We start from the raw sequence: 14,050 nt of genomic DNA, 5'->3' as shown, positions 1-14,050 counted from the left end.
TAAGAGTAGGCCTTAATTGCGCATGTAAATGTCCTGGATTGAGAGCACCGGGAGAAGTTGCAGGCCTCAGGGATTGTTTTGAATATTACAACTTTATTCACGAAACATTTCGACTTTATTCTCGTAATATTTCGACTTTAATCCCGTAATCTTAGAATTTTTTTATTTTTCAACGTGGCACTAAAACGCTGTTGTACATGTCAATCGAAAACTGTAACAGTTTTATTTATTTTTTTTTATTTATTTTTTTATAAGATATTTTGAAGAATGTTGGTAAGCAAACAATTTTGGTTCTCAGTGACTTACATTTAATTTTTTGACCATTTAATGAAAGTCAGTGGGAACCAAAACTGTTTGGCATCAAACATTCTTCCATAGAAGAGAGGAAGTCACACAGGTTTGGAATGTCAAGAGTGAGTAAATGCTGACAGACTGTTCATTTCTTGGTGGACTATCCCTTTAAATGCTTTACTGTAAGTCACACAGTGGCTCTCTGTTTCCTCACTTTCTCTTCCTCTCTCTGCTTAGGGGCAACAAAAAGAAGGGCATAAAGTCCTCTATTGGCCGTCTCTTTGGTAAGAAGGAGAAATCACGTTTAGATCAGCCTTTGAGCAAGGATGGCCAGGTGACACCGCCTGTCATTCCAGGTAGTGTGAAACAAAAACGCATACATTACATGCAGGAAATGTCATGTTTTTATGACTACTACAGAGTATCACTTAAAAAGTCTTACATTCAGTTTTATCAAATTTAAGGCCATAAAGAAGTTTTAAATACTTAAAGTGGTATAAGAAAAGTCTTTGGTTTATTTGTCTTAAACAAGTAAATTAAATTTGATTTTTTTATACCGTGTATTGAGTGAAGATTTTATACTCCTTAACTAACTGTATTTTAATATGTTGTAACACTTCAGATTTCGAGATGGGCATTGGAGATACCATGACCTTGAGCAAACTGGGCACACAGGCAGAGCGAGACCGCAGGATGAAGAAAAAGTAGATGTTCTCTGCTTTATATCTCACACACACAGCTCCCTGCGCCCTGACGCCCATTAAATCACCCTGGAACATTCACTAATCTGACCTAATCCTTATTACCTCATTACACAGCTCAATTAAAGCAAATGACCAATCAGCTGGATGGCAAAGTGCCATTTCCTGCAGATAAACAAGTTACAAATAACGCTTAATAGTAGACTAATAACATGGCCTCATTTGAGTGTACTTTACCATCTCCTAGAGTCTATCCTCATCTCCACATCTTATCTCTGTCCCCTGACCATTAGCGTGACAAAAAATAGGTTTCCTAATTAGCACCTGCCATGTGGATAAATTTGTGTGTGTGTGTCCATTCTACGGCACTGTGCTAAGAACAAAATGTGCTTCTTGTTTGGGTGTTAGATGAGAAAAATAATGGGATAGCCTTTGCATTCTTATAGCCTACTAGTGCTTATCTCTAATAGAATATTGAATATTGTTAATATTGAAAATCATATTATATATTAGCCAGAATAAATGAAATGAAGATTGCTGCTAAAATCCCCATATCGTTTGACCACTACACTGTCTGCTTCATATGTTCAGACTGATGTGACTCTATGGTTGTGTTTCCTCTAAGCTCTGACCTTTCTTTGTCTTGTATCAGACATGAGCTGCTGGAGGGTGCTAGGAGGAAAGGGCTTCCTTTTGCTCATTGGGACGGCCCAACTGTGGTCTCCTGGCTCGAGGTACAAAGATATCAGCCACCATCCCTCCCACAGAGCAGTAATGAGCACAGCACTCATGATCTCCATGATTATAATCACACAAATCATAGGGGGGTGGGATACGGATGACAATAATTACGATAATTACTTACTCGCTCTGATGATGATGGAGATAACGAAGATGCATCTTGACGGACTTCTCTCTGGCATCCTCCAGCTGTGGGTGGGCATGCCAGCTTGGTACGTGGCAGCGTGTCGTGCCAACGTAAAGAGCGGCGCCATCATGTCAGCACTGTCGGACACAGAGATTCAGCGAGAGATCGGCATCAGTAACCCGCTGCATCGGTTGAAGCTGAGGCTGGCCATTCAAGAAATGGTGTCACTGACGAGTCCGTCAGCTCCTCTCACCTCACGCACAGTAAGAGCCTGACTGTAAACTGCTCACACATACAATCGCAAACTGAAAACAAATATGAATCAAAAGTTTTCATTTAAATTGATTTTATTTTATTATAATAATTCATATTAGTAATTCATATTTTATTAAAATAATTAATAGTGAGTTATAGTAATTTCATTTAATTTTTATTTTATAAGTGAAATAGTTTTTATAATAAAAATGTAAAAAAAAATATAATATTCAATATATTTTTATAAACTAGTTATCATTTTTGAATTAATTTGTTAATAATTAATGATGATAATAAAATTATTGTATTTTTTTATTTGTTAATTATTATTTAAATACAATAATTACATAAATATGATAACAATTGTATAAATGAAAATCTTTATAAAAATATGTGAAAAAAATATTTAATATATTGTTATAAAATATATTTTTTATTAATTTACAAATTATTCATCATTTATAATTATATTTATTTATAATAATTTGATAAATACATTATTATGCATAATACTGCATTCTATTTTTATTTAATTATTATTTATTTAATCGGTATTGAAATATAATAATTATGTTAAACATATTCATGTAATCATCTTTATAATACTTGTTTTTTTTATATATATATATATAAAAAACTAGTTTTATTTCAGCCCAAATAAACTATAGTGATTTTGGTCCAGTTTAGATTAAAATATTGTCGGGGTGTTAGTAACATGACTGCCAACTGTACAGACTTGCCTTAAAGGGACTTTACTATAAAGGTGGATATGAGGACTATGCCATGTGTGATCATTTATCTGTGTGTGTGTCTGTTTTTCTCTGTTCAGTCTTCCGGAAATGTGTGGGTGACTCACGAGGAGATGGAAAACTTGGCAACCTCGGCCAAAATGGTTAGTCCATCTGGGTGACTCCCTTGTGCCCGCGGTGCCATGCATATGCCACGCTTCCGCAGCCCTCACAACCCCCAGCCTGCTGCCCCTGAATCCACCCCCATCTCCCTCTGCCCTGCAAACTACCCAAAGAGTGCGCTTATTAAACCTTTTGCATGTTTCTGTGTGACTGCTGTCCTGTTGCTTTGCAAAACTATGCCATATTTAACTGAATTTGCAGTAACTTAGTAAAAAAACACAGCTGCTTGTTGTGCACTTCATCTGCTCTGACTGGACTGAACTTATTTAGCTGGAAGAGAGCATTGTTAACACTCTCCTCTGTGCTCTAACACGCTGGCGCTCTGGTCTTTGACTGACAGGAGAATGAGGAAGGAAGCTGGGCTCAGGTGAGAGAGCAACCGAGAGCCTTCCAATGACCTCTTTTATATGGTCTTCATTTTCCATTTAAAAAATCTGTCAGTAGTATTTATGGAGTATGAAAGAAATGAAGTGTAGTTTCACTTAAACGTAGTTTCAAGTAAAAAAAAAAACTTTGTTACTTTTATCTAAAAATAAAAAGTATTTTTATGTGCCAAAGTGCACTTTTTTTATTATTTTATTCATAGAATATGGTTTATATATTTATAATGTGTGTGTGTGTGTGTGTGTGTGTGTATATATATATATATATATATATATATATATATATATATATATATATAAAGATAAATTATTTATATATGAACATTAATTATTTAAATTAAACATAATAAATAAATATATATATATATATATATATATATATATATATATATATATAAACATTAATTATAAATATTTTAATATATATGTTTATAGAAACATCAATTATTAGTATGTTTTAGATTAAAATGGATAAATTTTTTACATTATTAAACGATGTAAATGTATATGTTGTAACTATAAATAAAAACAGTATATATATATATATTTAATTTAAAGATTTTTTTAATACATAATTAAAAATTATATTATATTATACAATTTTTTTAATGCCGGAAAAACGTTGGTGTGTGTGTGTATTTATTAATGTTTGTATATATCTTTATTTTATTCTTTTTCTTTATTTTGTTTCTTTTACATTTATGGTTCTCTGTATAGGATCTAAATAAAAATGACTGAACTAAACCCATGTAAGATCCAGTTGTCGTACACAGTGAAATAATATCTTTTTTTCTTTCTCAGACGCTAGCCTATGGTGACATGAACCATGAGTGGATAGGGAACGAGTGGCTGCCCAGTCTCGGCCTGCCTCAGTACCGCAGCTACTTCATGGAGTGCTTGGTGGACGCCCGTATGCTGGACCACCTTACTAAGAAAGACCTGCGGACGCATCTCAAGATGGTGGACAGCTTCCACCGGTCAACAATAGGATTTACTTTTTGAATAACTATTCATTTTAATATCCAGACTTTATATTGAATGGTATATGCATTATATCCTTTCAGGGCTAGTTTGCACTATGGCATCATGTGCTTAAAAAGGCTGAACTATGACAGGAAGGAGCTGGAGCGAAGAAGAGAGGATTTTCAACATGATATCAAAGGTATGAATAAATTAACTATGATTAACACTCTCTGGATTCCTTACTTTACTTAAGTTATGAAGGGAAGAGCACTATCTAGTGGCCGTACCTGTTATCTGCATTTTGGTGGCAGGAATGTGTGAGGTCAACAGCTGAGCTTTTTAGTGTCAAATTCATTTAAAGGGACGGCGCCCGGCTGAACTTCAGCATAACACATGAACTTGACACAGCTGTCACAGCTTTTTAAAATCTTTCATCTTCATCGCTAAAGACACACGCACCAACTGCTTAAGACACACACACTTAAGCACATTACGCACGGGATTGTACAAACAGAAAGCAGGCTAGCCAGCTGTGCGAAATGATCATGCTCCACATATACTGTTACCTAAACACAGATATTTCCAGTACTGTTATAAACACAGACCCCTTCGAAGATTCGCTTCATTAATGTTTACTGCATGGGTTAGAGGTGGTCTTTTCATTCTGTTATCACAGTATATCACGGAAACTGTACATCACAATACACAAGTTGTTTCAATAGTTGTATGTGTCTTAACATATGAAATATAAAACTTTTTGTCAGCCAAACCCCTAGACATAAAATATTTCATTGAAGTATCACCCTTTGATTTTAAGGTGTATATAATGGAAGTCATTTGAGTCAGTTTAATATGAAACCAATGAACCATTTTGTGTCTAGCTGAGGTAATAGCAAATGCATGTATTGTTGTCGCTCCCAGATACCCTGGTGTGGACCAATGATCATGTGATGCAGTGGGTTCAGAACATCGGTTTGAAAGAGTACTGTAATAACCTGCTGGAAAGCGGTGTGCATGGAGCTCTCATTGCCCTAGATGAGACGTTTGACTTCAGCAGCTTGGCCCTCATTCTACAGATCCCCATGCAGAACACTCAGGTGAGGAACACACATGATGTTTAACAGCAGTTTAAAGACACTAGCTGGCCCATTCTGTTCTAGCATAGAAAACTAACTAAGTTGATTTAGTGGTTCAACATGCTTGTGGTCTTTCCAAAGTCCTGTGTATCTGTGTCTTCCAGGCCAGGCAGATTCTGGAGAGGGAATTTAACAACCTCTTAGCATTGGGAACAGATCGGCGCCTGGAAGAGGTTGGTAAACATTTGGATTATTTTTGAATTTTTTTGCAGGACACTGCAATTTTGTCTTTTGTCATATGCCCACTTTGCAGTATACTTATGTTTATTGAATGTTTAATGAAGCCAAAAGCCTGTAGCTAAAGAATGTAATAAATAAGGTTTTTTTATTTTATTTTTTGTCTTCTGAATGGGGCAATAATGAATAACCTGCAGAATATAGACTAGATTTTTTTAATGTACGGATGTCTACAGTGAAAAAACATCTAGAGATTGGAATGCAGCTTTTCAAAGCAAAGTTTTTTAAATGAAACAGAAATGTAAAATATAAAAATATATGTATTTTAATGTTAAATGAGACAGGAAGTAAAAATGTATTCATTTATTTATGTTGTCTTTGTAAAAGCTTTTTTAAAGTGAAACAAACATAAAATACAAATATTTAAATATTTTAATTTTAAATGTTAAATGAGACTGAAAGTAAATATAAATATTTATTTATTTTGTTTATTTTGTCTTTGGAACAGCTTTTTTAAAAGTGAAACAGAAACATAAAATACAAGTATTTATTTTTTATTCTGTATACAGTGTATCAGATTTTTCAAAATGAAACAGAGCTAGAACAACTAGAATATTTATTTATTATTTTATCTGTTTTATTTTGAATTGATTCTGTATCTGTTTAACAGTTTGTTTGTTTCAAATTAAAAAGAAACATTTTCTTTTCAATTCTTACTTGTTTCAAAATGGCCATTTTGGGACACAACAATGAAGTCTGCAGCCAGTCTCTCCTGAAGAAGCAGCCAGGATTTCACTGCTCATCATTAATGTTGACATTTATTCCCTGTAGAACTAGGAAATTATCATTGTGCTGTGTTACTCGCTTCTCTGTTACCATATACGAAATAACACGGATGAGATGTTGGCACAGTCATGGTTTTGAACAGTATCTGAACTCAGTTGTTGTGATGTCATTCCTTTCAACAGTGTGATGACAAGTCTTTCCGAAGGTCTCCATCGTGGCGTAAGCGCTTCAGGCCGAGGGACGGCCAGGGCCTGGGTATGATGCCAGGGTCCATAGAGACTCTTCCCGCTGGCTTCCGCCTCAACACCATGTCCATTCCCCCCTCGATGGCTGCTGTGCCCAAGAAACAGCTGCAACCAGAAGGTAGAAAGGGGGGGCAGGGTGTTTTCCAAGGGTGAAGTGAGTTCAGCATTGCCATTAACACGTTGCTCTTTAGTGGTTGCAGTACAGTACTAACAAGTAGGGCCTTCTCTAACTCTTTTACAGTTTATTTTACAGTACTAATTGCAAAACATGAATGCATTTGACTGTGAAAGCATGTGTTTAAAGTAACTAATATTAATGGCACAGGACAGGGTCATTCAGCTTGTGTCACTGCATGTTTTCTCCCCTCTGTGTCTCTGTGGTTCAGCAGCCGGTCCCCCGGCCCCGCAGAGACTAGACCCCTCAGCTGTCAGGACTTACTCCTGCTAACTTGCTTTTACTAATCACTGCACTCACACTAACAGGTAAGCTGGACACTGCAGCCTCTCTGCTCAGATAGAGATGTTCAGAGATGCTCAGTTTCATTTTCGTTTAGTACATGAATGGTCAGTTATAGCTTAAGTAACTTAAACTTCTATAAAACAGAGAATTGAATGAAAGTTCATATAATCCACTAGGAACAACCTAGTGAGCAATCAGAACATGCAGCAACTGTATAGTAACTGATTGCATTATTTTACTCCATTATTTTATTACAATTTTCAGTGTCCTTTCATGTATATTTATTCAGTTTCGTGGATTATATGAACGTGAGCTCGTAGCCTTTTTTCTCTTTACATCATTGATTCAGTTAGATATTTTGTGTAATTATAAGATGATTAAATGTCACATTTTACTGTATAATTATGTCCGTGTTCTTTTGGGTTTGATGGTACAAGTTAAGCACAATCATTAGAATTTGTAACATAATGTCGGTTAACACAAAGAACTATTAACTAAGTTACAGTTACACAAATGGGCCATTCACACAGAAAGCATCTTTAAAGCATTCATTACAATTCAGAAAGCATTCATTACAGTTCTTTTAGGGAAACATACTCTAAAGCAGCCTGTTTGACAGTTACAGTTGCATCTTCTGCATGACACAGCATTCTAAAAACACAGTGCTCAAGTTAAAAGAAATTAAACTTTAGCTTTATCTATTCTTTTTTCATTCTACTGCCCTGTGTTTTAGTGCAAAAACACATTCTGTCTGAAACACAATTATGAGTTGTTCACACAGGCGTTCTGCTTCTAAGTTATTTTTCTATGCAAACGTGGTAGATATCTTGTGTCTTTTGCAGCAATCTAGAAGATTGACTTAGCTTTTTTTCTTTCTTTTTTTCCACTGCTCAACATTTCACCTATACACATGCGCTACATTGCATTGAGCTCTTGCATCTTTTGCATTGTTCTGCTTATAAAACAGCACTCTAAAACATTTAAAGAAGCCCAACTTAAAAAAAAAAAAAATTGCATTTGTTTTATTCGACTGCACTCTGTATGGCATTTTTAAAGGCAAAAATGCATTCTTAGTGTATGGCTCATTACACCAGACATGCATACCAGCATCTAGACAGTTTAAAGGCTGAATGTTAAGCTCTTAATTTTATAAAAGCATGAATTCCTATATAAAAAAGCATGATGATTTGTAGGTGTTGCCATGAAGTTAAGAAGTAGTAGACAGCTTGTTTTTACACTGTCTTGACTTACATTAACTTGTATCGAACCCTGAATATGCTTCTGTTATTTTTTTTTTTTTAATAAATATAATTATGCTTCTGTTATCTTCTTATTTTCCTGCTAGTGCATTCCCACTACCTGTACGGACACATGCTTGCGGCCTTTCGAGAATGAAATATGCCAAAATCTGGGGACACCTTGAAAGGATGAGGGAAGGGTTAACCTCCACCCCTCCCCTGTCCTCAACAACACCAGAGCTTTCTTGGACACCGTGCAATAGAGGGGGCCAGAAAGGTGAATTTTGAACTCTGAACGTGTGGAACGCATAGCAGAGAAACCTCGTCCTATCAGTCGTTTCCCAGTAATCCCGGTTCTATAGTCTTTGTGGTGGTCGTACTTAACTGGTGTACTTGGCCCTGTAGTCTGTCAGTGCTATAGTCTGCTCCTTTGGGTGTGCCATTGGCATTTTACTATATAAGGCTTTCTCTCCTTTGGTTATGCAAAATATTAATCAACGTCTCTGTATATATGAAAAACAGAAAATTATGCTCTTATGTTTTCTATGGAAATATATATCAGACTTGTATATGGAGATGAATATATCATATGAATTTTAAAGTCTCGGTTGTGACTGTTTCCTGTCGGTTAGACAGCTCCGTCTGCTAGGACGGTGTTGTATAGTCGGTGTCTTACACCAGTGGTGACTGGAGAAACGTGCGTTTGTGTTCACATCAGCAGTGCTTATCCACGTAATACACTTCCAGGACTCCGAGATCGTATAAAGCCATGATGCTAAATATTGTCGAGCATCAGGGAAAGCAATAGACTTCAGTTCACTTAGCATCAGGAGAGGAAAAAAGAAATGAAAAAAAGTAGGACCTGTGAACAAATGTGATCTTCGCCACTTGAAATTCAGCATTAAAACGGGAACAAATGATTCTCAATCAACCTGCCTACCATACTGGTTAAGAGCGCGTCAGTCTTTTAGGCATTTCTTGTTTTTCTTTCTTTCTTTTTTTTTTAAGACCGTATTTTCTGTAATTCACAGGATGTATCGTGCTATTGTGGCAGCTACTGTACTGTGTGGAAATGTGTGTATGTGTATTATAAGTGTTACACAATCCTGACAAATCATGTTCTTTAAAAAGTGCTCTCTGTTTAAAAAAAAGTAAAAAAAAAAAAGTAGTAGTATTAATGTGACTTTTTTTTCTTTCTTTTTTTTATACACAAAAAAAATCATTGTCATTCTTAAAATAATTAAAATCTTATTAAATGAATGATTGATGATCAAGTCTTGTTTGTGCTGTGTGGGTCACTGTTGGCATTGGGGCGTCCGGTGGAGCATGCATGCCACTAAACTTGACAATCACTGTAGCATCTTTTGCCTCTTTCTCGCTCTCAGTCATCATTACCACAGATCTGAAGGAATATATCACCAGTCAAACACTTGAACTTGAAATCCTGTGGTGTGCTGCTCTTTTTTAAGCCTCGATATGCCAATTGTGCCTAGCCTTTCACAGCCAGTTTAGTTGGTTCTGCGTTTTTTTTTTTTTTTTTTATGTTCGGCGTGCTCGCTGAATATCTGTTTGATTTTATTAGTGGCTTGCTAAAAAAAATGCCTTGATGAGGACCAAGCGTTTCCCTGATGCGATGGTGGTGGAGTAACTGAAGCCTCTTGCTTTGCAGCGTGTTCTTCTGTGATGGTCATTTTTACGCCGATTTGTTTCTGTAGCTCTTGACAGTAATGTGAACTGTGAAACAGGTGCAGGTCTCTCTCTCTTTCTCTCTCTAGCCCCCTCACAAGCTCTTTCTCTTTTGTGTGCATGTAAGGTTTAATGTGTGTGTGTAAATAGCTGATTTATGTATATAATTCTGTATAGAGTAGATGCCGATTCCACATAAAGCATGTGGTTGAACAAGTGAGATTTTTCTTTGAATGTGATGTTTGTTTAGTACCGCTCAGCTGCTGAGGTTCACTTTACATGTAAAAAGCTGTCACAAATAAATAATTATATATGAATATATAAAATAAATATTTACCTTATGTATTATAAATCATTTCATGGACTTTTATTTGTTGTGTTTGGTGCTTTCTTGCACACAAGACTAAAACCAAAGCCATGTTTTAGAGATTGCTGGGGGGGGGGGGACACCAACTATAAATTAGATGATCAAATCATTAAGTAAAAAAAATAAATTAATAATAATATATACAAATACACAACAATCTTTATTATAAAAGTCAAATAAATTATTCCAAACACACCGAAAAATACAAAATAAAATAACAAAACCACTCTGTAGAAAATAGGAACATATTTACATGACTGGCATTCAGAGCTAGTTTAAATTAAGCAGAAATTGGTCAAAACCAAAAGTTAAACATTGGACCCACAAATGTGTTTTTTTGTTGTTGTTGGTAAGCATAAAGCACACAAAATATAGGAATCAAGAGAGAAAAAGGACAAACTATGAACTTATGAATCGGCCTGTCTGAAGTTTAAGCAGGAATTAGGCTGATCTGAAATTCATTCTTATTCCCACAGAGATAAGAAACATTTGGAAATATAATCATATGGACCTCAAGACTTGTCTGGAAATTAAGCCCTCCAAGGCTTTTATGACATTTAAAAGCTACTCCATTCACCTTTGGGGTTACAGATAGTGCTGTTATGGTCAGTGAAAGCTGGTCTGAACATAACGGTGGTGTCACCCTCCTCATTTATTTGCTTATGTCCACTGAATAAGAGACCGGAGTCACGTCTGTTCCTGTAATGCTGTCCACAATAGACGTCAGAGACCTCAGGTTGGTTTGCTCTGAGGACTCGTCATTCAGGAGATCTGAGGGAATTGGAGAACTCTGTCACGTGTTTGCATGGCAAGTCCTTCAGACCTCACTTTTTAAATGCAAATTTCAAAAAGAATGACATTTTTTGTGGCTCAATGGAAGATTTCAATTGTCAGGCTAGTTAGTGTAGATGTGGTAGTCTTACCCCCGTGGGTGGAGCTGTAGGCGTTGGCGCAGTGCTCAGACGCGCTGCTCCACTCCGGACTGCTACAGCAGGTGCTGCCAGAGCCCTGGTCGCTAGAGGACGACATCTGTTCCACACAAACACACACACTACTGTCAGTCACATCACCAGCCATGAATCATGCTCTGCACACGGCAACCTATTATCCTTCACACATTCGGTTTGATTGATTTTATATGGGCAGTTTAATGTTTTTAAAAACTGAAAATTTAAAAAATATATATTTAATTCAAATGAAGAAGTCATTTTAGAAGAAGAAACTTTTTTTTCTGACTTTTGTCAAATATCCTCACTTAATGAATGAGGAAATCATATTTGATCATATTTAAATTGAATTTAGATTTTAAAAAGTCCTTCATTTTTTTTTCACCAAGTAATATGCATTAAGGTTTAAATTTCTGATTTTACCAAGAAATAAAATCAGTTATTATAAATATGACAAAATAATTGTATTAAACATTCAGTTTATTTCAGTGCATTCGGTCATCGTGTCATTGAGTGAATGACAAAATATAGCTGAATGTTTTTGTTGTTGTTTTTTGTGAATATTTGTGAATGGGTTGATTTTCAAAAGAAATACGGGTCAATTAAGCACCCACAAAATTACATTATGTCAAAGAACGTCTGCTTAATTAATGTAAAGCACTTTCCAATGACCTTGTCCTGTTTGACAGCGTGTATGTCACATCTAAAGCCCATCGTACACCTGCCCTTGATTTCCCAAGCTTCACTCACCCCTTGAGGAGCTGCGGCTCTGTAATGCATGTTTCCCTGCTCGTGCTCCTGCTGGTTGAGAGAGCTGACCAGCGCCTGGAGTCTCTCGATGTACTGGATGGCGCTGCGCAGGATTTCCACCTTGGGCAGCCTCTGGTTGGGATTCATGAGCGTGCTCCTCTTAAGAGCCTCAAAGGCCTCGTTGACTTTCTTCAACCTCCTCTTCTCCCTCAAAGTGGCGGCTTTCCGTCGATCCATGGTGACCGACTTGCGCTTACACACCTTGCAGGCCCAGGGCAGACACTGACCCGGACAGTGCTGCTGCTCTTGGTGAGGGGACATGGACAGACCGAGGCTAGGAGATGGAGACGGTTTGTCCTCCAACCCCACTCCGTTTGACAGCAGCCTTCCATCACCACACAAGCCCACCATGGAGCTTCGGTCCTGATATCCTGCTTGGTCGAAGCCTCCGTTCAGCCTCGACTGGAAAAAGTTATCACCGCCTTCATAAAAACGCTGGTCTGCGAAGAAGTAGGGATTGGTCTCGAAAAGCTCCATGTCTTGCTGGAATTAAGAGTCCACCGGCTCTGCTCTGTCTTCTCTGAAAGCGTTATAGGTCCTTTGCGGTTCTTGCGAGCGTGTGTGGGTGTTTCCCCCCGGAGCTGAGCTCGTGCTGAAGAAGATCTGTGGACGACAACTGCTCCACACCAACTGCAGTGGTGGCATTTAAACTCTCTGCCTGGTGTTAGATCAGTAGGTTAAATATAGCCAGGGCTCTGAGAAACCTGACCCTGCGTTTAGCTGTTGCCACACATCTAAACTTTACATCTCTTTTCATTCCCCAATCTTCTGGGGATTTGGGACCAGTTTGCTTTCGAGAATGGCGACAGGCTGCTGTTGAAAGTCCAGGAACATGATCTGAGTGCCATGGAAATCAAACAGACTACAGCAGATATGAAAGATCCACTACGGCTCCTTAATTAACTGCTCTAAATCCTTGTCAGACAGTATCACCTTCTCTTCCAAAGCAGAAAAATGTGGCACACTTACTATCAACAGTTCGATGTTTCTATTACTTGGACACACACACACACACACACACACACACACACACACACAAGGTTCAGAAAATGACTGTCTTAACAAAAGCTGAAATATATAATATCATGCATTATAATATATATATTTCAGTTTTTGGTATGCCAGTCTTATTCTGAACCTTTCTCAATCATGATTTACTTATTTAGTAATTTGATGTTGTTAATAACAATAATAATAATAATAATGCATTTTATTATAAAAAAAAAAGAATTATAGTAAATAACAATAATAAAATATGAATACAAGTGTTTGATAATGTAATAATAATTATTATAAATGCATTAATAACTCAATCTTATATTTTGTGAATATAATAAATATAAAAGTAAAATTAATGTATATATTATGTATAATATTATATATTTCAGCTTTTGTTATGCCAGTCTTTTTCTGAACCTTTCTGATTTGCTCATTTGCTTATTTAGTAATAATTTGCTGATGTTAATAATAATAATAATAATAATAATAATAATAGTAATGCATTTGTATTACAAAAATAAAATAATACAGTATATAAATTATTAATAATAATATATTAATATAAATGTCTAATAATGTAATACCAAAAAGAACAATTATAAATTTATCAACTCAATCTTATAATATGCTGGGATAAATCACATTTTAATATATAACATAATATAGAACATTCTAAATTGATCACTTTGTGAAATGTCCGTCATTGGTTCAGTAAGATAGACCTTTGTTGTCCCTGACCCCGAAAAGTGAGGTAGGCTCTCCGGACTCTGGAAATCCCTGATGGGCTCGTCTGGGCTCATTGCTCACATGCTAATTCAGAGGAGCTT

At 36.3% G+C, this 14,050-nt stretch overlaps 2 protein-coding genes across 14 annotated transcripts in view; one reads left to right on the top strand and one right to left on the bottom strand.

Moving 5' to 3' along the window:
* ppfia4 (PTPRF interacting protein alpha 4) overlaps positions 1-9,701 on the top strand; it is an 85,950-nt gene extending 76,249 nt beyond the window's left edge. For 5 of the 13 annotated variants that reach the window (XM_026275800.1, XM_026275797.1, XM_026275792.1 and 2 more), the window contains 13 exons: positions 529-647; positions 914-995; positions 1,645-1,726; positions 1,923-2,123; positions 2,945-3,007; positions 3,367-3,393; positions 4,211-4,386; positions 4,474-4,571; positions 5,294-5,469; positions 5,613-5,681; positions 6,654-6,834; positions 7,103-7,199; positions 8,522-9,701. In XM_026275800.1, the coding sequence (XP_026131585.1) occupies positions 529-647; positions 914-995; positions 1,645-1,726; positions 1,923-2,123; positions 2,945-3,007; positions 3,367-3,393; positions 4,211-4,386; positions 4,474-4,571; positions 5,294-5,469; positions 5,613-5,681; positions 6,654-6,834; positions 7,103-7,164 (1,336 nt within the window). In that variant the 3' untranslated portion in view covers positions 7,165-7,199; positions 8,522-9,701. The remainder of the gene's footprint in view (positions 1-528; positions 648-913; positions 996-1,644; positions 1,727-1,922; positions 2,124-2,944; positions 3,008-3,366; positions 3,394-4,210; positions 4,387-4,473; positions 4,572-5,293; positions 5,470-5,612; positions 5,682-6,653; positions 6,835-7,102; positions 7,200-8,521) is intronic. The other 8 variants (XM_026275793.1, XM_026275799.1, XM_026275796.1 and 5 more) reach the window with 5 other exon arrangements.
* A 907-nt stretch (positions 9,702-10,608) lies between these two features.
* On the bottom strand, positions 10,609-12,868 carry myog (myogenin). Its single transcript, XM_026275805.1, has 3 exons — positions 12,165-12,868; positions 11,391-11,496; positions 10,609-11,238 (listed from the first exon to the last, which is right to left on the bottom strand). Exons 1-3 carry the CDS (start codon positions 12,699-12,701, stop codon positions 11,120-11,122), a joined length of 762 nt encoding a protein of 253 aa, XP_026131590.1. The 5' UTR covers positions 12,702-12,868; the 3' UTR covers positions 10,609-11,119.
* Between the last annotated feature and the right edge of the window lie 1,182 nt (positions 12,869-14,050).

Source organism: Carassius auratus, chromosome 11, assembly GCF_003368295.1.
Source record: "Carassius auratus strain Wakin chromosome 11, ASM336829v1, whole genome shotgun sequence".
NCBI lineage: Eukaryota > Metazoa > Chordata > Actinopteri > Cypriniformes > Cyprinidae > Carassius > Carassius auratus.
The sequence above is the reverse complement of the archived record's forward strand: the minus strand, read 5'-3'. Positions and strand labels throughout refer to the sequence as shown.